This window comes from Maylandia zebra, linkage group LG13, assembly GCF_041146795.1.
Source record: "Maylandia zebra isolate NMK-2024a linkage group LG13, Mzebra_GT3a, whole genome shotgun sequence".
Lineage (NCBI taxonomy): Eukaryota > Metazoa > Chordata > Actinopteri > Cichliformes > Cichlidae > Maylandia > Maylandia zebra.
Window position 1 is genome coordinate 18,861,170 of NC_135179.1, and position 27,137 is coordinate 18,888,306.

Here is a 27,137-nt window from a genome sequence, read left to right on the forward strand (position 1 = left end):
GGTGAGTTTCCTAGCATAGACCCGGTTTTAAGTGTAATCCACAAATTTTCAGTAAGGTTGAGGTTAGGGTTGGGAAGACCATTCCCGAAGCCTAATATTAGCCTGTTTTATCCATTCCAAAGCCAGTTTTAATAGATGGATGTAAATGGATGCAGAGGCCTGATCAGTATTAATTGATTTCATTATTTGATTTTTTTAGTTCCTGGATATACACATGTTTGTGGGAACCTGATCTTACACAGGCAAGATGTTTGCATGTTGCTGTCATATAAAAATACAAATAAGTGCACAATCATAAACTGATAACATTGTGTCAAAAAAAGAGTGTTTTTTTTATTTAAAACCAGTTTAAGCATGATTTCAGAAATAAATTTTATTTTTCACACATAAAATGTGTTACATATACAATATGTTTTCCCTATGTTTTTCCCTATAAATACAATACATATGTCAGTGTTTCTTTACATAAACGTAAAATCCAGTCTTCACAATGTAACCTACAAATAAAACACATACACAGAAAATTGTGGCCGTAAATCTTCCCTAAAAAAACAGTATAAGTAGACATTATAAATTTGTGTTGCTTTCTAATGTTATCCCAGCATCTTTTGCCATGGCGTAGAAATGACCTTCCTTTTCAAGCAGGTTGCTCGGCGAATCAAATTCCACTACTTTTCCAGCATCAAGCACCATTACCCTGTTGGAAAGAAGCACAGGATTTAATAGTAGCCCACTGAGAAAAAACATTGTCATGAATTCCAAAAATTTCATCCAAAAATGTTAAGGGAAAAGGTATAACTCACCTAGAGCTGTCCATGATACTGTGCAGGCGGTGGGCGATGGTAAGGACTGTGCAGTCTGAGAACTCTTTGCGGATGGTGTTCTGAATCAGGTTGTCTGTCTCCAGGTCAACAGCTGCCGTGGCTTCATCCAGAATTAGGATACGTGACTTTCTCAGGAGAGCTCGGGCCAGACACAGCAGCTGCCTCTGCCCAACACTGGAAAGATTGTATTAAAGTATTGATATCTCAAGAGGGTTTATGCAAAAAGCACACAAGGAACTCATGTGTATATGAAAGTTTATGCATGCATGTTTTTTTGAAAATTGCATTAGGTTTAGACTAATGAAGTGTGGAAAAGGTATACATCTAAAGAATTTTGCAGCTTATGTGCCAACATTCCCTAGGTTTGAGTTTGAAGTCATCATCATTTTCAAATGACCACAGAGGCTGTATTGTTAATTTTATTACCCACCTGAGGTTTTCTCCTCCCTCTGCCACTTCATGCTGTAATCCTTCCTGCAGCCCTGATACATAGCTCTTTAGATGAGAGAGCTCCAGCGCTCTCCAAATCTCCTCATCGCTGAACTTGTCAAATGGATCCAGGTTCATCCTCAGTGACCCCGAGAACAAAACGGGATCCTGTGCACATGGGATTAAAAATGTCAGTGTATTTTTTTAATAATATACTTAATTCTTTGACAAGGTTATTGTCTATATTGATGTGTATACCTGTGGTATAATCGTGAGTCTGTTTCTCAGGTCATGCAGGCCTATTTTAGAGATATCTACATCATCAATGCGGATGTAACCTTCAGCAGCTTCAATAATTCTAAACAGGCAGTTGGTAAGACTTGATTTCCCAGCTCCTGTGCGACCGACAATACCGATCTGAATGCAGTGAGAGAAAACACATAAGATCAAAATAACAGCTGGCACATATTTGAAAAAAGTTTTCATAAACTGTTGTCACAACAGGTAAAGAAAAGGCATTAAACAATGCTGACTGTAGATAATTCCACAACATAAGGAGCTATATCTTGTTCTTTTATATGTTGTTGCAATACAGACTGTCTTTTCTAATGTGTACTTTGACTTCACTGTATTCAGGGTGTTCACATTGTGTCCACTTCACATTATCAGTATGTCATTTGACATTTTATCCTAAAGATAGGCTAGTTACATATTTGGATATCACAGTTGTTTATAGTATAGAGTGATGTACAACTAAAGACACAAGCTGACAGTTTACATTATTTTTTACTGTTTGTTTAAAATCAATTATTGTCATTACTGTTTGTTCTGTGGCTTTTTTTTTTTTTTTTTGAGTAAATAATTAACAGACTGGACCGTAAAACATCAAAAAAACTAAAGTACAGAATGTCAGTGCTTTATAGGACAAAGTTACATTAAAATACAAATTATTTTTTTTCTAAACTCAACTAAAAATAAACTTAAAGTCTACCATCTGTAAGCTACACTTGAGAAACCGCTATTATTTTAGAAGCTAGTGATAGAGGAAAAAAACCAAGCTATAATTTAAGCAACCTCCATGCAAAAAACAAGAATTTTTATAGTATTTGAATCTGTATCTCGTGTGAAAAACATATTAGATATTGTTTTCTATATCTTGATCTATTTGATCTACGAGGTTACTCTGTAAATCATTAACATATTAATAAATCCTGCATGAACTTTATACATGCATGCTCTCTCTCTTTCACTTTGTCTCTCTTTCAGATACACACACACACAAACACGTACCTTCTCAGTGCTGTCGATGTCACAAGTGATTCCATGCAGCACTAAATCCAATTCGGGTCTGTAACGCACTTTGTAGTTCTCAAATTTCACTCTTCCTGCCTCTGGCCACTGCTGTGGGGGCCGAGTGTCAGTTACCCAGTCAGCCTGTAACAACAAACACAAACAGAATAAATGAATCTTAGCTAGTCTTGATAACGTCTTCATTATTATGCAGACGTTATCAAGACTAGCTAAGATAACCACTAGAATATATCTTTTCTTAAATTGAAGCACTCACATATACATACAAAGATATTATAGTAATATCAAAACCTACATAAACATGCATTAAGCAACAAAATTTCAACATTATAGTTGTATTTGAATTGCTACGTATTTAAACACTTATAACCTGTTATTGTAATGTACATAAGAATGTCATAATAAAACAAATGTTGCCAATACAAACAAAGTCAAATTTCTAACATAGTTTATTTAAATATATATGGCATGTTATATAAGTCTGACCTATTAAAAGATTGTCATTATTTGACCTTGAAGAAGAGATCCAGAGTAACTTGATATTTAGAGTCCCCATTATTCATTCCCTATATATCTAAATGTTGTCAGCACAATCAATGGCAGTAGCTGTGGTGTTTATATGGTAGTATTATATGTTGACCATATACACCAAAGATTCTAAGGCTTTTTGTCCATTTTCAACCAATAAATCATTGAGTTGTCCTTGAAGACCCTGGTGGCCGTAAGCCATATTTGAGTGGATTGTTAACATGATCCCACTGTAAACTCAAACAACAAAGTTTAATCAAAATTCAGTCAAAACTTCCCAGCTGTCATGTTTACAGACAGAACGGCAAGCATGTAAATGCTACAAAAACACATAACCTCTTTGGCGAAGGTAACAATGTGTCACTACTCAAGATCAGCAGCTAAAGCCCAGTGTACGTGTACGATATTGTACTAAATTGTATTATTATTATTATTATTATGTTTTTATCCCCGTTGCATTGTGGTGCTTACAATCAACTAACAACCTGAAGGAATCTTGAAATTCATGCCTTATTAAGATAACAGTAGAGTTTCATCTAATAAAGAGAATTGTCATTAAAAATCTTCTACATACCTCATTCTCAAGCTCAGTATATTCACTCACTCTCTCCACAGCTACAATATTGGTCTCCAGCTCTGAGGTCATCCTAACCAACCAGTTGAGGGTCTGGGTTACCTGCAGAACAGTGTAGAATAGACGTCAGTGTTTAAATTATTGCTGGATTTTAGTATTACCAAATACATAAACAGTGATGAAATAATGATAAACGTATGAGTGTTTTAATGGCTCACATTAAGGGCATATGATATAGACAAGCCAACCAGGCCACTGTCAATAGAATCTCTGGAAATGACAGCAAACAGAGCAGAAAAAAACACCACCAGGTTTCCAACAAACTCCAGACGTATGGCCAGCCATCTGTTGAGTAAACAAGTGAGTGAAATGTCTAACAGTGAAATGTTAGGGTCAGTTTTATGAGCAATTTACATCACATGCTTCTCTGTGTTTGCAGGTACACCGTTGAATATCTGACCTGTTAGACACAATCCACGGGTAGACGCTTTTGAGGTTTTCATCTATAGTTACTTCATTGTGTTTAAGAAACCTTTCTTGATGCCTGTAGGCTCTTATCACTGACAGGCCGGACACCGTCTCACCAAAGTGAGAGTATATCGGTGAGCGAGACACAGAGTCCAGTCGCCGCAGCTGTCTTGAAGTGGCGACATAAATGCGCTGGGTGTAGAGAGAAAGACAAAACAACATTAGTTTCCTATTCTTAGTTAGTTAGGCAAATCTTCTTCTTCTTTCGGCTTACCTGTACAAAGAAGTAGATCACTGCCAAAGGAATGATGACTATGGCAAAGAAAGGGGTTGCCAGGCAGATGACAAATAGCGTCCCCAGTACACCCAGAAAACAGAGGAGCCAGGAGCGGACGGAATTAGGAATGGCCTCATCTATAGTAAAAATATCCTTTAGGATAATAGTTGGAAAGTTAGTATTTATTAAAACACAAGTCAAGTACATTTTTATCAATAAAGTGCATGTAAAAAAATCAAAAGTAATATTAAAAATGGTGAAATTATAAGAGCAAAAAAAGTGTTAAATAACACAACAAAACACAATACCTGCTGAAATGAGGAACTTGGTGCAAATGTCAATAAAAGGAGGTGTTTTTTGTGTTTTTTTAATGGTTTATCCACCAACTTTTTTGTGTACTTTGAAATTTGAGGCAAAGTTGGTATATAAATATATATCAAAAGCTAATTACATTTTTTGTTGATAAATAGAATATAGTAAGATCAAACTGGTCAAAGACTACTCAGCACACTGGAAGAGAGAAGGTTCTAGAGCTAGATGAGAGGATGACGTCCTAAAAGCAAAGGTTTTGTAAAAGAGTTTAAAATAAGTTTTCACAGCATGAAAGTGTTTTTACAACTGGAGCTGCATCATGGCGATCATAGCGGGTGGGTAAAACAAGATAAGAACACAAGACCTTTGGTTTTTGTTAGACGGGTTAGATATAAACCCTGTTATATAAACTGAACTATGACTCATAACACTGCTTTCAAGCTACTCAGAATACATTAAAATAATCTAATCCTGATTTTTTTTTACTCTAGTTTCTACTAACACCTGTACCAATTCCAGACAGACCAGGGTACATTCTTGTATACTTGAGGAGGCATTTGGGAAGGACTGTATGCAAAGGTTTAAGCAGAACTGGGGAACATTCCACTTCTATTAATTTTGAAAAATGGAATTAAAAAATAATTGCATCTTGTACTTGTAAACATAAAAGCCACAGGATGAGAAAATAATGAAATCTAGAAAAGGAATGATTAAAAAGTGAAATACAAATGCTACCTTTGCAAAGCGGTTGACCACTCTTCCAATAGGTGTGGTGTCAAAGAAAACCATGGGAACTCGCAGGATGTTGTTAAGCAGTTTTGAATGCAGGATACGAGATGCATCGACAGAAGCATTTGCTAGGAGCAGTGTGCCGACGAACACTAAGAGACCTGCAGTAAAGGTAGGAGGGTTTCTAAATTATTCTATACTCTTCACAAAGAAAAATCCACTTTGAATGGAACATTAAACATAAGACTCAAGTGTGCTTTTTATGCCATTTGCAACAATTACTTGTACAAATTCTAACTGTCTAAAGTTAACTGGATTGGACCAAGTTTGAAAAATCAAATATTCCTAATGACAAAGTTTAGCTTGTAAAAAAGGGACAAATAAAATGACGAGGTACAAAATTTCAATGTACACCCGAGTCTGTCTGTCTTATGCAGAGACAGTTACCTTTGTACATCTTAAAACACGATCCACTAGTTACTGCTGAAAATATACCCCTGCATTTAATAATTCAGGGAATAATTACTGTATTTGTGTTCTCTTTTATTCTGAACAAAAAAAAAAAAACACACACACACTCACAGACACCCACTCTAAACCCTCTTTACACTAATTACCTGTTAGCTAAATACTTAAAGTTCCTAAAATTAGGCCCCATGTTAGCACAAGCATTATTCTGAAATGTTGAATAGGGCTACATCAATTTAGCTTTTTCTTTTATGGTTTTAACATCACTGAATTTGAAATGAGATATTTTATGATTTAAGTACTTGAAGAACTGCAAGCCTTCAAGTTCTACCACAATTTGCAAATTTTATACACATCATTGAATAATATTTTAAGTCCAGAATATCCCAATAACTGTCTACTGGAAAAACCCAAGTATATCTACAAGCATAAGGTAAGCATACGATTGTACAGTATAAGATAAGCATAAGCATACGATATTATTGAGAAACAGATTAACTATTTAAATTGTTATAAAATGAGTTGCATATCGACTGGACACAATGTTTCTTTATTATTTTAATATCCAGTCAAACAGAAAGAAAATCTTTACGCAGTATAAAAAATACTGTTAAAGTGCAAATAAAGAAAGAACAAGAACATGCTATAGAAATTATGTGTTACGTGCTGTTCCCTTGTGTTTGCTTCCTCTTTCTTCTCTCGTCCTCTGTGCTCTTCTCTCACCTTTTTCACTTATGTACTTACTCCTACTTTCACAGATGCGTCTGCCACTGAGCTTCTATTTAGAGGAAAAGGCTCTTGCTATCCTTCGCCCAGCCCAAGCAGCTTTTTAGCATCTTTCCTATTTTCCTCTAGTTTCTTATACTATGAGTAGTTTAGAGACGGAAATTCCAGGTCTCTCGCCCCATTGTGTTGCTTCCACATCTTTGTTTCTTTCGGCCAGGCCTCCGGACATTTAGTTTATTTTATTTTCTGTTCAAATAACACAGCTGTTAGTGAGAAACTGAATCTCAGGTGTGGCATCCTCTGTGTGTATCACAGTTACTGAGATAAGTTGAAGCCTTTATATGAGTTAGATTATTAAATGAGAAAATGAACAGACATACGGTCTGTATAGCCCACTTAATAACATATCATATATCTTGAGAAGAAGCCATTGGAGATCAAGAAATGAAGCTGGGGGCAGTTGTCATGGCAACTTGATCTGATCATAGCATGGCTGTAGGAAGAAAACGGTCTTTGATAGGGGCAACAAGACCACAGGATTTAAAATTGAATACCCAAATGACTCACAGCTTTAATACTCTATGATTTGATTGCCTTATTACTTACATTACTGAAAGCTTTGCATTGTCCATAGACTGATGATAAGCTAACTGTCATGGGTTTTTAAGAATTAAGAATCAGTATGTGGGAAAATCAAATATAACAAAATTTGAGTGGTTGAGCTTCGTTCATCTCACGGGACTTCTTCCCGTGAGAAGTCACATGTTATATGTTTGACTGATGGGAAGACCTATGTGCAAGAAAGAAAGAGTAGTAATTAATATGGCTGTCTACGCATGTGTTAGGATCCTAGATTTTTGGGCCATGTGCTTTAAGTTTGATGGTTTTGGCTTTGAATTTTATTTCTGTTTTGTGAAGTTTTTATGTTCTTGTCCTAATGTTTTCTCTCTTTTGAGTTTAATCTTATTTCCCTTGAGCTCCCAAGTTTTGTTATTTATATTCTTAGTCCTTAGTTCTGTAACTATCTCAATCTCATCTTCTGTCCTTGTCTGTGTTTTGCGGTGGGGGAATTTTTCTTTCTCCAAGACATACAGTTCCTTGAACTTAATTAACATGAAAATATTTGCAAATAGAAAAGGATTCAGTGTTCAGTTACCCTGAGCCACTCCAAGAGCTCCGAACACTCCCACCCTTGTGTCCCTCTTCCAGGAAGGGTATGTCATGTTGTAGTACTCCACAGAATCACTGGTCCAGTCACTCAGCCACAAATTCTGACCGATGAAAGCAGCGTTTTGGATGAAGTAAATCAGGAAAACCATGGCAGAATATCCCCAGCCCATGGCTCGCAGGTACTGCAGGAACACTGCAAGCTTCACCTGGAAATCAGCGCGAGACGGCACTCAGGAAACAGGCAATCATTTGTTGTAATCTTGTGCTATTTGTAGAAAAACATTGTGTTACCTGTCCTGTTTCCATAGTTTCCTTCTCTATAAGCTTCTGGCCTTTCTTTGGTTCATCAGCATTTGCAGATTTTTTAATGGAAGTATTTCTTCTTAATCTGACACTAAAAAAGGTGAGAAAAATGATCTGGTAAAACATGATTAAATTATTATATATTGTCCATATGTGTTGCACATTCTGCTAAAGGTGCTATTTGAGACAAGCTGTTTCCCTGGTTTAATCTGCAACTTTAACAAGCTCGAACCTGCCATTGCGCTGGCTGCGGCGGATGCTGTTTTCTCGCTTAAGTGTAAGTGATACAGTGTCCTCCAAAGCACCGTCAGGTTGGGCATCGTCTCCACCTGGGATGAGCTCAAAGTCTTCTGCGTCCTGGCCCTCACCTAAATTAACAATATACATGGTGTTTTACATATGTGGCAGTAATTTATGGTATTTGGGTCAATATGTGAACAACATCAACACAAAGTATCCTTAAAAGATGAGAAAAGAAATGTAATTAATTAATTCATATTTGTGATGTATAATTTTAGCATAGATTTTGGTTGTAAAACTAACAAAACAAGCAATGTGTGCAGATCATATTCCTAATATACTAAGAAAAGGTTGCAATCACCTGTTTCTGAATTTCTCTGATTGTTCTGCTCAGTGGCATATGTGTCGAGAAACTTAGAAAAAGCTCCTCCACTGGCACGAAGGTTTTCATAGGATCCAACTTCAGAAATGACTCCATTCTCCAAAACCACTATTTCATCCACGTATGGCAGGAAGCTTATGCCATGAGTCACCAGGATACGAGTCTGTATGGTCAGAGATATATGAGACTGAAGTTTGAAATCACAAATTACTTAAGCCAAATAAATAAAAATATTCATATGTACTGTATTGTATCGGCTATCAGATAAAGAAGGTGTCACAGAAGTAGTAATAAAGCATATTAATTAAATTTAAAGTAGGCATTAATAAATATGTTGAATGAGATAGTTATTAATATAAGAATAAATATACCTAAATTCAGTTGAATCAGTTTAAGTTTAGTTTCACTCGACAATTATTAGAAGAATTAAATATACACCCAACAATATTTTAAAAAATTTAACAAAACATCCAAACTTTTTTATCAAATGGTATTTTAGAAAAATTATAAAATAGTGCATATGTTAAAAAAAATTCACAAATACACTATTTTAAAACTGAAAGAAAACAAATTGCAGTTCATAGATTGAATTCACAACAGTTGGTTTAATCATTTAAAATCATTTAAAAAGTTATCAAACTTTTGTGATATTTTCTATCATAGTCTAAGGAGCTTGGAAAGAAAAACGTCTGGACTTCTTTAAGTTGCTTGAAGACGTTTCACCTCTCATCCGAGAAGCTTCTTCAGTTCTAGGGTCAAATGGTGGAGAGTCCCAGATTTAAGCCCTGTGGGAGTTTCCCTCCAAAGTGGGACAAAGGACCCCTTGATGATCCTCTACCTAAACACATGAGCCAAGGCATAAAAACGGGTTTAGGTCACTATCAGCCAAGGTTTCGGATAAACAGGCTGTAAAACCTCGCCCCACCCTATCATGTGATTTCCTGAGGTCAAATGGCCCAGGATATGAATGGGCATTAAGGCATCTGGGAAGGGTCTCAGAGCTGGATTATAGAAGGCAGAAAGTTGGTGTCGTAAACCACCGCCTTGGTTCAAAGATGGCCGTTCACAGTGGACATAGATGGCTTCTTTCACTCCTCTTTCAAACCATCTGTCCTCTCTGTCCAAAATGTGAACATTGGCATCCTAAAAAGAGTGACCTTTGTCCTTTAGATGCAGATGGACTGCTGAGTCTTGTCCCGTGGAGGTGGCGCTTCTATGCTGTGCCATGCGTTTATGAAGTGGCTGTTTGGTTTCTCCAATGTAGAGGTCTGGGCATTCCTCGCTACACTGTACAGCATGTACTACATTGTTAAGTTTTACAGTGTTTTGGAGTTTTGTCTTTGGGATGAACCTGGAGAAGTTTCTTGGATGAGAGGTGAAAGAAGTCCAGACGCTTTTCTTTCCAAGCTCCTTAGACTACGATGACCTGGTTGACTGAGAACCTTCACAGACAGAGTTGACTGGTGAGCCTACAAAACAAAATTTTATATAGGAACAAACCAAAGGAACGAACACAGCAACTTTTGGTTAAAAAGTTTTTTCCATTACAAACTACATGCCCGGTTTCCAAATAATAGCTATTTTAAAGTGAAATATTTAATGTTGATCACAATACAAGCAGTCAAGCACAAACCTTGTTTTTAAGTATTCCATTGGGTCCAATAACCTTTTCAAAGAGATGCTTTCCTACGTGAGAGTCCACGGCAGACAAAGGGTCATCTAATAGATAGATATCAGCCTGACTGTAGGTCGCTCTGGCTAAACTCACACGTTGCTTCTGACCCCCTGAGAGGTTGATACCCTGAGAAGAGAAGAAAGGAGGGGAAAAGAAAAGCAGAGGCAAAAATAGGTTAAAAAAAACCCCACACAGAGCTTCTTTTAAATGCAAAGAAGCTTTTCCTTCAGCACAAGAACAACATTTCAATATAGCATTAACCCTGTAATGCCAAGTGCATCATATTTGATACATGAGTTTTTCAGACATCTACATTGTAAATGTGATTTTTTTTTATTTCTGAAAATATCACCAATAAATATTTTACAAACAATAAAAACCATATACATAATCTTTATAAAGATAAAAATATTTGTGTAACCTAAAACTTGAATAATTCAAAGTGCAACTCACTTTCTCTCCAATCTCAGTGAGGTCTCCTCCAGGCAGCAGCTCAAGGTCTGGGGCAAGAGCACAGGCCTGTATAACTTTTTTGAACCTCTCTTCCTCATGTGGAGATCCAAACAAGATATTATCCTTCAAAGTGGCATTTTGAATCCAGGCTTGCTGTGGCACAAAAGCAAGAGAACCCTGGAAAGAAATACAGTGAAACTCATTTGCTGATGTCTAACCAACCTTTTATTTTGCCATAGAAATTTTGGCATTCATGCAGTTTTTCATCCAGAACAAATGTTACACTGGCTAGGAGGAAATAATACCTGAACTAAAGATACTTGTGTAAGAAGGAGACATACAAGGAACTGTTATTACATTTCTCAACCTTTTAAAGATTTAAAAACACCCTAAGAACTGATGGTTTAGAACACAAGTTTCATTGAAATCTTAGGGTCTGTACATTTTAATAATGTATGTTCTGCCTTTTTTTTTTTTTAATATCTTTGCTCTCTTCAATAAAGTCTTTTGCTCTTTATTGTATTCTGTTTCCAGTTGACTTTACTGACTTCTGTTTATGGCAATTCCATACTTTTATTCATCAAATAAACCCAGAAAATCATTGATCAAGAATAATGTTCTTTACATTTAAAAAACAAATAAAAACTTTAAATAAACAATAATAATCTCCCGATGAAATCAGTTTTGAGGAGAAATAAGAAAAGGCTCTTCATTTGATACACTAAAGAAAATAATTGAAATAAAAGATTTTTTTTTTAACGCACACTGTCAGATACAAACGGGGAAAAAAAGCCATTACCCTAATGTTGATAAAACCTTTGGTACTGTGCATCTCTCCAAGGAGGGCTGACATAAGAGACGACTTTCCTGACCCAACAGCTCCCACTACGGCAACCAACCGACCAGGCTCAATGTCCAAATTCACACTGGACACACATAATAAATATGGTCATTACTGTAAAAACAGTAGGAAAAATACAACTGTGTTTCATAAATGTGTGGAACATAGTGTACCATTTGGATAAAAAAAAGCACGCAGTGATTTGCAAATCATTTAAACCCTACGTTTAATTTAAACTAGGACACAGATGATGTTTCATATGTTGAAAACGAAAATTTGTGTGAACTTTTAAACATATCCTGAGTTTGAATTTAGCCAGACAGGAAAAACTTTTAAAAAGTGCCTGAAGCAACATCTCACAGTTAATTAAGTTAACTAGTAACTTTTTGATGACCAACACAGACATACTCTTTCAGCAGAGGCTTTGCATCTTTTTCCCAAGCAAAGGAACCATCACATACGCTCACAGCAGTATCTAAAAAATGAACACAGACCAAGACAGAGCTTAACAGATGATAAAAACTGTGACTAAGCTTCAATCTTCAGCTGTAGAACAAGTGCAAATTCTAATGGTGAACATACTGAAACTGGGGTCTTGGCGCACAATGTCACTGTCGATGTCTTCCCCTGCCAGAAACTTCTCCAGGCGCTTCTTAGACACTGCTGTCTGAAAATTCAAAGAACAGGTTAAGTTTGATGTTATCACAGGCTTGATACATGTGTCTCATCTAGTTCTGTTCACTTACTTGCACAATGGAAGCAATGAGCATGGGCAGCATGGCAAGAGGAAATCGGAGGATGTTGAAGAGAGAGATGGAAGTAAAAGCTTTCTCAGCAGTTAACACATTATCCTTGCTCACACTAACAAATACTGCAAATGTGGCCAGAGAAACCTGCAAGTACAGTCAGTTTAAGAAAAAAGGTTGTTTACCATTGGAATCTAGTCTCTACAATGACATCCCTTCACAGAACTCACCAGAGCTGGAGCAGAGGTGAAGATAAAGGTAGACACGGCTGTCAGGTAGGCAAACTTCTTCATGACTTTTAGTTCTTCCCCTCTAATGTCTTCCACCTGCTTCTGGAAGGATGGCTCCCAAGCATACAGCTTCAGAATCTGGTGGGAGACAAAAGAAAAAGACAGTGAGGAGGCAGTGAGGTAGAAGGAAGCACTTATGGTCCAAGTTACTGAATGCAGTTTCATGAAGCATCAAAGCCTTACATGTAAGGAAGGCATCTACATACACCATAGATACACTGAATAAGGGAGCTCACCTTGACCCCGTTTAGAAGTTCATTCATGATTTTCATTCTCTCATCTTTAAACTTCATGTTCTCTACCTGAAAAGAGACACAATGTAGCTCTTTAAACAAGCAATACAGAAAATTAACATTAATAATGCAGACTTTCAGCCTTGATTAAAACATTAAACAAATTAATCATTAAGTGTTTGGAAATTAAAGCCATTGATATTTATTGTAACTCAAAGTAAACACAATTTCAAATATAAGGACTGTTTTAAATAAATGGACAATCATTTCTTTAGTCCACGGACGCCAAAGTCTATAACCCATGGACATCACCAAATGCTTTATTTCCGCCCTTGAGATTGTCTGCCAGGCCACGCCTGAGCCATCTTCAGTTTCTCACTGTTTGTGACTCTTTCTGCCTTCAGTAGGTGAATAGCATGTTCTATAGGGCTGACAGCAGTTGACTAACTCAGCCATTGAAGAATATCCCATTACTTTGTCTTTAGAAATTATTGATATGCTTTGAATTATTACCCATTTGAACTGAACCAGTGTCAGTCATTCGGTTTCTGAGCATTTAGCACTTAGAATAGCCCTGTATACCTAACAGTTCATCACGCTACTTTCATGACCAGTCACATCATCGATAAACAGTAGCAATCCAGTCCCACTGGCAGCTATGCATGCCTATGCCATTGTCTCCATCATGTTTGGCTGATTTCTGTTTCTCTACTTCTTCATTTGATTTGCCGTTTTTTGTAAACCCTCTTAACGGTAGACTCTAAGTGATGTTTTTTTCCTACCCAAGGAAAAACAAATGAAGTTCATATGGAAGTTTATTAAGGAACATTTTTAGTCACACGTCTATCTGCTTCCCAGGTGTTTGGTGGCTAATCAAAGCTTTACATCACTTCTACTTTCTCACACTGTCCAGCTCATTGCTGACATCACTGGTCTAGTCCAATCATCTTTCAACACCTCTATTACTTGGGTTCCATCCAAGCCTCCATCTTCATCTCTACCAACAGCTTCTAGACCCCCGTGGGTCCTGCCCTAATTCCTATTACCACTGGGTTTCCGTTCTTCTGTGATGGACTCTCAGATTCTAATCGCTGAATAGCTTAATGAAATCCTATATATCAATGAATCATGTTGAGTTCCTTCCAATGAGCTCTGCTTATTGGAGTATCATTTTAATACTACTATACTTACTTTGGGCCTCTAAAAAAATGGGGACTGAAAAAAAGATTCTTGTAATGCATGCAATAATTTTGTTAAGCCTCTTGACTTAAACCTGAAAGTCAAACCTACAAAAATGTGTGTCATTGTTCAGACACCTATTGATTGTACACAGAAATGATTTGGCAGCTCTGCTAACCTGGAGTTTTCTGGCCTTGGTTGCCAGAAATCCATTGATTGGAACCATTAACACCATGACTCCCAGTCCTGCCAACACAGAAGGCCCTAACTCCAGCCACAGGAAAACAATGGATATGATGATCTGCAGAGGGCAGGACCACAGCAGGTGGATAAAGTTGGTCACATCATTGAAGCGCTGGGCATCTGCTGACATCAGGTTCACCGTTTCCCCTACTGTTGACTCCTTACGAGTGTCATTGGACACCACTAATGCCTTAGAAAAGGAATTTAAAAAAGCATATCAGCCAAAAAGTGGCAGGTACATGAAGTTTTTGGCAATGTTAGAATGAGTATTTTCTTCATTTCCTGGTATATAAGAATTGCAAGAAAAATGTAATAAAATATAAATATATATATTAAATATATATTCTAATTGCATCATAATTCGTCACAATTAAGGTGAGGGTTGTTGCCAAAAATGATTTTTGAACTCGTAGAGTTAATCAATCAGATCATTAGTGAAAGTATTACTGGCAGAGCAGACAGATTTATCCTGTAAGTGATAAGTATGTACTCGTGCTGATGAAAGCGATTTTTAACTAAAGCATCTGACAATTAACTTAAGCAGAAAGCAATGACTGGTAATTTATGACTTCTGATATGTTAAAGTAATTTATATTACGTAGTCTTTGATTTTTTTTACACCAAAGTCAAACAAAAGTCATTCTATCAATCCCGTTTGTTTTACCTTTTTGTACACAGCAGCCATAAGTGCAGTGCGAACCCTCATGCCCAACACAAAGCAGCGCTGGAAATACTGTTGCAGGGTCAGAGACTGCAGCAGAGCCACCACCATCAGCAACACTGCATACAAATAGCCCTCCCAGGCATATCTGGATTTGTCCTGAGTGAACGAGATCATCAATCTAGGGGAAAAAAAGAAAACGTATGGATATAGCATCTCAACACTTTCTACTATGTGTCCTTCACTTTTTTCCTGCTTCCTTTTTAACACTTATTTAGCAATTTTCTCTTTCCATTCAGGCACTCCTGTTATCAGTTGTTTAAACTGATCAATAAATAGTGAATAGTTAACCCAAAGGCTTTGACAATGTTGATTTTAAAAACCTTCAAGGACAGCTAAATGGATTTTTAAAAATGTTTACATGGGCAACAGAAGCAACACTGTTCTTATGTGTTTCTGTACTTTTGATTCTGTAATATTTTTGCAATACTTTACTCACTTAAGGAGCTGAGGACTGACAAAGGTTAGCACATCTTGCACAAGTTTGAAGAAGGCAGATTCGATCAGAATCCATTTAAAGGTCTTGTAAAGGGTGGCAATGAGCCATGAATTGGGATAGTTCTCTTCCTCCTTGTTTTTGTCCTTTTTCTTTTTCTTCTTTTCATCTTCCTTCTTCCCCCTTTCCTCCTAAAGGAACAGATTGTTTAAGCACAGTTGATGAGATTTATTCAGAAAAAAAACATAGTGATGTTGATTAGTGGTGTTAATGAAATGTGTTTGGACTGTAGCTCAATATAGTGTACATGTGAGTGGAAGTGATTTTGATTAAATGCTCTCACCATCATTAGTACATCCTGACTGACTCCTTTCCCCAGACCACTGGAAAGCCCATTTTGCTGTGGGTTTTCCTGGGCACTGTCTCTGGTTTTAGCTGATTTGTTTTTCATCTTGTTCTGGAAGCGGACCCTAGCTGCATCCAACTCAGGCTTCATGAAATGCTGGAAACGCTCATTGATGAAAGCAGTGCTATCACTCTCATTCAGATCCCACATGTCCTCCTGAACCAGAGGTTGTTTGTAGCCTTTTAAGACCATACTGTAAAAACAATGAGAACTTTGAAGACATGGAGCACATATGTAGGTGCTTGTTAAGATTCCGACTATAGTGACCTTAATGTTACCTGTTTAACCAGTTGAATGTTATTCTACTCAAAAATGCTGCACCTGCTTCAGGATTCTGTGGATAAAAAAAAAGCGCAATATCATATCATATCATATTTAACCCCCTAGGGCCTGGCTTCCACATATGTGGACATCACATTTTGGGTTGTCTAGACCAAAATACAAAATTTTGCTCTCAGAAACCAAGTAAAAAAAAATCTGGTAATTCTTTGTTTTTACATTCATCAGGTCCCAATCAGCCCAAATAGCAAAGAACGACTGAAAATGTGTGCCATGAAAGAGTTCAGGTCTTAGGACGTTAATATATGCTTATGAACTTAATCCTCTGAAAACAAACAAACAAAAATGAATAACAAATAAAGGGTACCTTTTTTATAAAGTCTTTAGCTTCTGGGGGAATATCAGCCACAGTAGAAAGAACTAATGAAATCAGTTCAAGCCCAAAAGAAATGTAGAAAAGGCTGAAACGTGGGACATCACGGACCTCGCCCTAATTGCCAAAAATGAGAGAAAGAAAAACTTTAAAGGGTCCCGAAGATGAAAATGGTGTGTTATGCAACACATGGAGAGCTAAAAGTCAATCATATCAAGTTATTGCACCATGTCTGAGTAAATCTACTATTTGTCTTCTACTTTAATCCAACTTGATTACATGTCTTCACTCATACCAGTCTGAGAGCCTCTCGTAGGAGGGTCTGGAAAGGAAAGATGTCACACAATACAAGGAGCAACCAGAAGAGGAAAATAGAGGCAGAGTCTATTGCTCCTTCCCGTCTTAATCCTTCATGGCAAAGCAGGACAAGGATCTAACAAAGAAGACACATCAGAACATAAAAACAAATCCTTTCAAATTTAAATAAATATAAAGGTTGCTCTATTTACCCATGTGACTGCAAATAAAACTGGATTTGCGTAGTATGCAGCAGCATTTTCTGAAGATTGGTCACTGTTTGGACCAAAATCTTCTCCTAGTGTGACTCCCAGGTGTGCTATGGCCGTCAGGAACAACAGAGACGCCACAAGCTGAAGGAAGAAAACACAGACCAGACAGGAGAATAAATCATGTTATTTTATTTAAAATGCCTTTTCATAGATTTTAACCAGTACTGTGTTTTTATGTTTTCATGGTGTGGGATTATAATATTATTTTATGCCATGTTAGACCCCTAATTAAAGATTGTGAATTATTATGTAGTTTTAGTTTGCATTATTCTCCTGAATTAGAAGAAGGTGATAACTATTGAATTTGTTAAACTGATTTGCATTACATTAGACTGCTGATTTATTGTGAATGAATGATATTGTTATATGATGCATTATACTGCTGAGTTATAAGAAATACTGTTCGCAGAAAGTCATCGCCTTGTTTGTCTGATTAGAAGAGAACAGAACATACTGGAGAGGTTTTCTGCCCCATCTCAGCAGGAGCAGATAAACAGGGAGCCAAGGTCGTAGCTTAGGCGCCGTGTGAGAGAAAGAATGTGAATGTTTAGGCTTTTATGATTAGGTGGGGGCCACTAGAGGCTATAAGAGTTTGATCAATGCTCCACCATTTTGAGATCTGATGCTGTCTGTGTACGGTGTCCATCTTCCACGTGTGTGATCATTAAAATCATCGTTTGACTCAACCCGGCCGGACCAGTGTGGTTATTTTGGTTTTTCCTCTTGTATCCATCCCCAAAATTTGAATCCGTAACAGTTTGGGGGCTCGTCCTGTGGTATTGGGGTGGAAGTTGGAAGTCTGGACAGTCCGAGGTTGTCGAACGGACAGGCACGAGCCAGTGGTCTGACGTGAGTGGGCATAAGCCGGCTTATACGAAGGTAAGGCACTACCTGTTGAATCGATTTCCAAAGTGTGCCAAATTGGACATGATAAAATTAAAGTCTACTCACTGAAATTACTGGTAGATGTCTGTTTTGATTTTGATGAAAAATCTCATGAGTTAAAGCAGTTAGAGGCTGCTAAGAAATTGAGTTAGAGGCTCAAGTAGTTTGATAGGGAATTGGTCATTTTGTAAGTTAGAGGCTCCATTGGTTATGGTTGGACCTGAGTTGGTCATTTTGTGAGTTTGAGGCTCCATTGACCACTAGGTTGCACCTGCCTCAGTCATACCCTTGTTTTGGGGGGTTGACTTTTGTTTTAAAGTGTTATAAATTATTATAGGACGGCAGTTAGAGGCTGCTAAGAAGCGCAGTGCTCAGAGGTAACGCTTGCCAAGGCCGGGGACGCCTAGGCCTTGTCCTCTTTGAGGGATAGTCAGTTGGTAACTGTGGAGCTTGGGGCACTCCAGAATAACTAGTGGTTGCTCAAGCACAGGTACATGTTAAAATTCATAAGCTCATGTTTAAAAACCCAAAAAGGTTTGATCAAGCACGAATTTCAGCACTAGAGGTGGTGTAGTAATTTCATTTTACTTAGATAAAAGGCATGCTTATTTCAGGGTCATGCCGAATTGAAATTTCACCTATAGGGGATCTTCTTTACATGAATTGCATTTGTCACAGTGAGTATGAATAAATGACTGAATACAGTGAATTTTCTTGAGGGTGTGTTTCTAGGGATAATTATTACTGGTTTTATACATTCAAATTAATGGAGGATTGTGGCGGAGAGTGTGGAGAGAGGACGAGAAGACAGCTTTGCAGCTGCTGGAGTGAGTAGCTGTGTGTGTGAGACAGGAACTCTGCATGCCCATAAAAGGCAACTGCCTGACTGTGTGAAATGTGCACCAAGAGAGAGAGAGAGTAAAATCTAGGCAGATGAAGCGAATGGATGTTTTCAGAAAAGAAATACTAAGCGAATTTTTTAGTGTTTTAATACAGGTGGATTTCTCTCAACCTGGAAACCTGAGTACAGCGGCAAAAGCATAAACAGAATTGGGACGACAGACAGGCCAAGCTTTGGCTCAAAAGTTTACAGCTTGACCTCTCACTTTGTCCCCACCCGGAAAAGAAGCTTAAAGGACATCTTCTCCTCCAGTTATTGGTTACCATCACTGGAAATTTTCAGGCAAGTTTTTGACTGAATTGTTATTGGCACCATGTGTCCCTGAATCTCACAAGCAAGCTCTAACTCCTGACTGAAGACATGGAATGCTGTTATTTAAGGTGGGAAATCAAATTTTGGGAAACAAAATAAAAACACACACACACAACCAAAGAAACATATAAGAAAGGCACGTGTTAGAGAAATGCCTCGTTTGAGAAAAAAGTTAAAATAACCCACCTACAAACGCACACACACGCAATGAAGAAACAGCTTACATTCATGAACACGTGAAGATTTTCCAGCAAAGTTAAAGCAGCGATACTTAACATACACCTGTTGTTAAATGATAAAGTTTACCCACTACTAACAAATAAACTCTCTGGGTTGCAGGACAACAACTTAACTTTAAAAAAAAAAGGGACACTGGTCTGACCAACCAGTGATGACACGACAGATTTAGTGGTAAAAAGATTCAAATTGTGACATGTTTTCTGCTGATTGATTAATACAAGTGATTACTGAATGAAAGAAAATTCCTTTTTGGGTTTTTAAACATGAGCTTATGAATTTTAACATGTACCTGTGTTGTCCTGTCAACTTGGTGGGTTATGAGTTGATTATATAGTGAGAAAAACCAAAAAAAAGGGGGAGAGAAGGCTGACACAGGGCCTGGCCCCGTTGTTTCTCCCCTCTCTGAATAACACAGCCAACACAACATCATTTTCCTGTTCGTCTGTTTTTGTTTTGTTTTTGTTTTTTCTCTTTATGCTTTATTACAGGCTGCTTTGTCGGCCCGGAAAGCCGAGGCTGACCTGGACTCCTGCTCTCCCCTACCATCTTTGCTCTCTCCTCTACCATCTTTGATGTGACCCTGACCAAATGCTACAGCAGCTGGACCCACAACAACAACCTGAAAATGTCAACACTGCTGCAGGAAAACGATCTCATGCAGCGGAGACAGAGAGCGTTAAACCCAAGGCCTGTTTCACTACACGGGGGAGATTTCCAGACAGCTTCAGCTGACAGAGCTGTGACGAGACGCCCATTAAGCCCAGATGAAAAGTGAGGCCGAGCAAAAGAATTCTGACCTTAACAACTCTGCATTAAAACTGTGCAGGACAGTGACGGACCAACACGGATGATCGGGCGGCAAAAAGGGCGTGCCAGAGACAGGAGGAGTAACTGAGGTCAGGAGGCACCTCAGAATGGACAAAAGCACAAGAAGAAAATAAGCTGCAGGCACAGGTGTCGGGGCTCAGCCAGGAGCTGACCTCTGAGAAGAGCCGAACAGCAGAGCCGCAGAAGGCCGTGGAAGCAAAGCAAGAGAAACATCAATGGACTTCAATCTGACTTGTACGGAAAAGACTCTGAGGTTTCTGCCCTCAGTAAGAGCTTAAGGCATCAGAGCAGAAACTGAGCATGGCTCAGGAGGAGCTGGCTGATAATCAAACCCATCAGTCAGGCTTGGAGTCCCAGACACAGGACTTGAAATCAGGCCGGAGCTACTGAGAAAAAAACGGTACTGACTTTAGGATTAGTAAATGTCCACAAACAATTCACCCAGCCTATAAAAGAAGGGTGGATGTTTTGTCTTGCTTTGTTTTGTTTTTACAGGAACAGAAGGATGACAGGGACTGAAGGGGGAGGCTGTAGCTTCACATGAGTGTGAACTGCAGACTTAACCCTTTGGTTGCTAATTTTGAGTTACTGATGTTTGCATTAAGAATATTGTGTTTTAGTAGCTGTGTTTCGATTAATATATCACATTATATTGTTGGGAAGGTTAAATGCTAAAGTGAAGAAAAGCTTTGATTTCACTCATGACTGAACATGTTATTATTAACCATAGCGGGCCTCTGTAAAAAGTCAATTAACTGTTATAGAGGGGGGGGGGGGGAAAGCCAAAAAACTCTATTAATATCTATGGATAACAGGGAAATGGTAGGCTTGTCACATTCAAAATGGAGATATGTAATAATAAACACTGGTCCCCGTTTTTTAGGTGCTTTCTTGAAATAGTCAGCAATTTAAAAGTAGGATAGAACCGACAGGGGCGTGTGATAGGAGGTGGTGCTGCACAAGAACAAAACCAAAATAAAGAAAAATTATTGTGTTTAGCTTTGATAAATTCAAATTAAAATGTACCATTACACTCAGAGGATCAATATGAAATCAAATATATGCTAATTTTGTATGAAGTAGGCTACATGACTGATAACTGTTCTGTCCTGAGCTTTTGTTTTTACAGCACCCACTTGACCACACCAACAGTTTCTCGCCACCAAAAGGGGGTACTTGCAAAGAATAGGGAGGAATATCATCAACACTGGGAAAAGTAAGCCCCGAAGGGGGTGATGACACCATAAATTTCATTTATGGTCAAATTCTCAAAATTTGACCCCAAACATGAAAAATTCTTCAAACATTTAGAGACAGAGTGGAGTTCTAGATAAACATAATGTCGCAAACCAAATAAGGATGGAGCATTGGAATCGATAAGATGGTGAAATAACACGCAGTAAAATGTTGATGTTTATTCCAGTGTGCAGAGCAAGGTTATTATCATTAACGAAAACTAACGAAATAACGAAAACTAGAAGTGAAAAAACATTTTCGTTAACGAAAATAAAATAAAATTAAAAAAAGGAAAACTAACTAAAACTGTAATGAGTGTTCACAAAACTAACTAAAATTAACTGAATTTATAGCAAAAATGTGTTTAGTTTCATTGATGTGTGCGTGTCCTACAATAGTCAAGGGTGAAAATGAAGTTTAGTTTCCAGATTTTTTCTTGCTGTCTCATTATGCCAGCAGGTGGCCAGTACGTTAGTCGAGTCGTCTGTGTTGCTGCTCCGTCCACGCACAGAATCATGTCAGGAAAAGTCGGGAGAAAGCGCCAGAGTCCAATTTGGGATTACTTTGAATATGACTGTGTTTTGGATAAAGCAAGTGTCTTGTAGTGGAAAGACACAAATTATGAGGGACATTTCTAAAGGGAAAAAATCCCACAAACCTTAAAGTGCACTTGAAAAGCTCACACAAGAAGGCTAACCTAGCTTACCTAAAAATATAACTGAAACTAATCAAAACTAAACTGAAACTAAGGACTTTCAAAAAAATAGAAACTAAACTAAACTAGCAAACAATTGGTAAAAACTAATTACAACTGACAGAAAATTGAAAATCTGAAGTCGAAACTAAATAAAAATAAAAACTAATGAAAATTGCAAAACTATTAAAACCTTGGTCCAGACTAAGATGGCGTTGGACATCTTCAGGGCGGAAAAGGGTTGGTGTGACCAAGGTGTGGTTTGGCTTGTTGTATGTATATTTCAAGATGATATGGCTCTGGGTGGACCAGTTACCAAGGCATGGAAGGAGGACGGACTCATTAAATAAGGAGAAGGAATTTTCTGGGATTGGAGATCCTCTGGGTGAGTGATTGACTAAAATAAAATAAAATAAAAGCTATTTTTCATTATTGATTGGTAATAGATTGATAATTGGCCACATTTACAGCTGTATTGACTTGTTGTGGACGTAGTCTACTTCATGTTTAAGCACTCTAATTAACAGATTGGAAATAGTGACATTAAAGGACAAGTATGCAGCGCCACTCTGTCAGTTACCAGTGACGGTGGGGCTCAGTGATGAATCAGGTGAGCTGGATTCATGGCTGAATCAAAACAAAGCTTCCCCTGCTGTGGTCAGTAAGGGAAAAACAGGGGGAAATATAATTTAAAAGAGGCATTTATAAACGTTTATGTGTGAAGTTTATAAACGGGACAAAAGGGGGTGTTTTACTGTTATTTCAGCATCAGCATTATCGTTACATCAGAATCATATAACAAGCATTGCATTAAACATTGCTTGAAGCTTTATTCTAAAGAGCTCAACAGGGGGACTGTGGGATTATAATATTATTTTATGCCATGTTAGACCCCTAATTAAAGATTGTGAATTATTATGTAGTTTTAGTTTGCATTATTCTCCTGAATTACAAGAAGGTGATAACTATTGAATTTGTTAAACTGATTTGCATTACATTAGACTGCTGATTTATTGTGAATGAATGATATTGTTATATGATGCATTATACTGCTGAGTTATAAGAAATACTGTTCGCAGAAAGTCATCGCCTTATTTGTCTGATTAGAAGAGAACAGAACATACTGGAGAGGTTTTCTGCCCCATCTCAGCAGGAGCAGATAAACAGGGAGCCAAGGTCGTAGCTTAGGCGCCGTGTGAGAGAAAGAATGTGAATGTTTAGGCTTTTATGATTAGGTGGGGGCCACTAGAGGCTATAAGAGTTTGATCAATGCTCCACCATTTTGAGATCTGATGCTGTCTGCGTACGGTGTCCGTCTCCCACGCATGTGATCATTAAAATCATCGTTTGACTCAACCCGGCCGGACCAGTGTTGTTATTTTGGTTTTTCCTCTTGTATCCATCCCCAATATTTGAATCCGTAACAATGGGAAAACAAACTGAGTTCTTCCCTTCAAGGTTTTGGAGAACTGATAACAGATGCCTGCCTTTCTGCTGAAATTACAGAGTGCAGGAATGACACATCTCTTTGTTCTTCTGGTGTGGATCTCTTGGCCTTTCCACGAAAGAACAGCACATACACAGTACATGCATTTATAATAAACTCACAAACCTTATAGGAGAATTTTCCTTGCATGTGTTTGTACAAAATGATGTACAAACTTTAACTGCTGAACCTTATCTTACATTCACATTCTGAAAAAAAGTGTTTAAAATGTCGACAGAAAAGACAATTTTTCCATGTTAAGGTCCAGATTGCAGATGCGTGGTGTAAACATTTGAAACCAAAAAACAGGCAGCTGAGTTATAAAATTAAGCATTTGTGTTTTTGATGGGATGTCTTTATCAGAGAGTATTTCTTACCTGTTTGCAGATGTAAAGCTTGGACAGGTGCTTTGTGTTTACTTTTGGCCTTCTAAAGAGAGGCACCAGGTGCCACGGGGCAAAGAGCCACAGGAAGCCCAGAGGTATCCAGACAAGAACTGTCTGTTCCACACATACTGGGATGTCTGGGTCTGGTCGCTCCAGATATGAAGCATTCTGAAGGGCACATACACACACACAAACACACATGCATCACAAAATCCTGCTGGCAAATCTCATCAATCTCCCACCAATATTAAATCACAGGCACAGACTCCGTTTATCACAGATTAAAACGTTTAATGTGTAAAATTATTTTTGAAAAAGTCTAGAAATGGTTCGAAGTTTAACTATCGTCAGACCAAACAGTTCAAACTAGAAGTATAACATGGTAGCTTATGTGAAAAAAGCAGCAATCCTTACCATTTTGTGTTTTCTTTTTGAAGGTGGCTAACAGCGATACATAACTCTTTTAATGGCTAATGTATTACTGTATTGAAGCAAACATCATGTGACTGAAGCGACACATATCTGAATGTACTTTAACAAGTGTTTTTATTTAAAAATCTATAATAACACAGAATTAAAGCTGTGGCCGAGTCACAGGTTACGTCATGTCCTAGTGATTACTGGCCTGTCACATATTTACTATGTGTAAAGGGGAGGAAATGCTGATGCTGCTTATGATAAAATTCTGTATAAAACTTAATCATCTATTTTTCTGTATTCTTGGAAAATCCACTTCATGCTTCCTATGAAAAATAGGAAGCACAACCTTCTATAATGATAACAATGAACAGCTGTTCATTATTGTGTAATCTTTCTGACAAAGTCTTCAATGTATGCTGCCTTTTAATCTGTCTCAAATAGGTTAGATTTTCTCTCTTGTCATACAGTAGCATAGAAAGAAGCACAGAAAGGACTTCAAACATCTGGCTACACTATGACATCAGCGGGTTTCTGGCATGATGTTTTAAGATATTGTGTCTATCTTTTGCAATTCTCAACTTATTTTCCAGACAATTTACTTTGTAGGTTACTAAACATATGTGTTTGCATCAGCTTATTGAGTGATTTTCAATCTCAAGAGGCTAAAAACACTGGAGGCCACAGTGAATCAATTTACCTAAATTCTTCAAGTTTTCCTCAATTCTTAAAAGTTACTTTTTTACTTCTTAGTTATTTCTGTTTGTTAAACTCACCCAAAAAATGGACCCACAGTACTCCTCCAGAGCTGCCGCACACATGCTTTACAGTGATGGCTTCAGTCGACCTCAGCTGACCGGACAACCCGACGCCTCTCACCCTCTGCTCCGCTACTGCCGCGTTTGACTCAAATACTGCTGCTTTCTCCTCTGTCCGCCCACACTCCACTGACAATTACAGGATGTGGCTGTGAAGGACTTTGATCCATGAAGCTTTTAAGCTGAAAGAAAAAGTTGCTTATTCCCTCTGCAGAGAAAAGACACTTATACTGGATTGGTGTAAAGAATAGAAGAACTGATAGTCATGTCCCGAATGCTGATTTCTTTCTTTTTCGGCAGATGTTCTTTAGTTGGATAACAGTGTCTTCAAAAAGTCTACTACAGCTCTCCTAATGAGCCACTGAGAACATCCAACAGATTTAGCAAAGTCATTGAGCATCGAGCTTTGCACCAGCACAAAGACACTCCTCCACACTCATGTGTTTAAAGTTCAACATGTCGTGCAGATGGGTTTCTCACAAAAGAGAAGGCCTTGCATAAGTCTTACCATGCAGTTTTTGCAGTGTTGGGGGACAGCCCACCAAAGGGCATGTGTTTCAGGAAAGGGAGGGAGTGGTCTCATTAGACCCCTTTTCCTGTTATGTTTCCACTTCTCCTCAGCACGTCTTCACTGTCTTCTGAACCGAGACTCATTTGTGGAACAAAAGTCAGATTCAATCGGATCAAAATCAATTTGATTAGATTTGGGTAGTCATGCATTTGAATGAGGCTGCTGAAGGTTGAAGCTGCTGAACTGTAAACAAGCTGCAGGCTGACAAACTGCTAACTAGTGAAGCTGTTTCTTTCTCGTTTGCTGTTTTTTGTGTCCCATTCTGATCAGGGTGCATGCTCCAAAAACCAAAGAGCAACGTAAGATTGAGTATAGATTAATTTTCATTGTCTGCGCTCTGCAGAAATTTAACTAAAGGTTGAGAGCGTCTCTGGAGGAGCAATCAAGCTTTTACAGCTTAACAAAAAAAAAGCTTTTGTGCTGCTGTCAGTTGTGTTGATGGACTATTTTTGTAGGAGAATTTTTTTCTAGGCACCAGAGACTCAATCACCCATAAAATGAAAAAATCATCGCTGCTAATAGGAGTGAGTCTGTCTACACAGGAGGATAAAAATGAAACTACTTAAGATTAAGAATAATCAATAGGTTTTGACAAACCAATAGAAGTTATGTGTTATGCAAACCTCAGACACTTCTCAAAACAGCAAGAGAAAACACAAAATCACCTTTGAACTTCACCTCTGTACATACTCCTAACCATGCTCGCAACTAATGGCAGACCAATAAACAACTTGGTAAACAAGATTATCAGTGAATTTTTCAATAGAGACTTCCTAAATTGTAGTTGCAGTTAAATGAAGAATCAGCATGACACAGGGAAAGCACGTTAAGCAGGGAGGTTATTAAAGCGCGTGACAACACACAAGTGTGTGTGAGTCTTTTACTGATTGCAATGGTCCTAAAACTGGTTAATTATTAAAATGTCTGGTAACATCACATGACTCATTGGGTGTAAAGCATCAAGGACAGCTATGTTACACGTGAAAACAACTCATGCATGTCGTTATCCAGTGTTTATCCGATTACATTGACAAGGACTTGATTTTAAGATATCTGTACAAAGGGTAGGACACTCACAGCAGGAAAAAAAGATGCAGCTTTTTCAGAGAAATGGTAAAGCTGACTGTAGCAGATTTTAAATATGATAAAAGTAAAACTCAGAGATGTAGATGAATATT

At 37.9% G+C, this 27,137-nt stretch overlaps 1 protein-coding gene across 1 annotated transcript; it reads right to left on the reverse strand.

Annotated features, from left to right (window-relative positions):
• Positions 1 to 308: 308 nt before the first annotated feature.
• Positions 309 to 25,872, reverse strand: LOC101468212 (ATP-binding cassette sub-family C member 2). Its single transcript, XM_014409128.4, has 32 exons — positions 25,347 to 25,872; positions 24,145 to 24,321; positions 17,126 to 17,266; positions 16,912 to 17,049; positions 16,611 to 16,733; positions 16,243 to 16,298; positions 15,902 to 16,157; positions 15,562 to 15,749; positions 15,066 to 15,243; positions 14,337 to 14,591; positions 12,983 to 13,048; positions 12,687 to 12,824; positions 12,457 to 12,603; positions 12,293 to 12,377; positions 12,119 to 12,185; positions 11,669 to 11,795; positions 10,870 to 11,046; positions 10,375 to 10,542; positions 8,721 to 8,904; positions 8,352 to 8,487; positions 8,108 to 8,210; positions 7,803 to 8,022; positions 5,459 to 5,613; positions 4,409 to 4,564; positions 4,127 to 4,326; positions 3,885 to 4,011; positions 3,667 to 3,768; positions 2,544 to 2,687; positions 1,512 to 1,670; positions 1,255 to 1,421; positions 804 to 998; positions 309 to 697 (listed from the first exon to the last, which is right to left on the reverse strand). The coding sequence occupies exons 1-32, from the start codon at positions 25,389 to 25,391 to the stop codon at positions 568 to 570; spliced, it is 4,710 nt and encodes a 1,569-aa protein (XP_014264614.3). The 5' UTR covers positions 25,392 to 25,872; the 3' UTR covers positions 309 to 567.
• Positions 25,873 to 27,137: the final 1,265 nt, after the last annotated feature.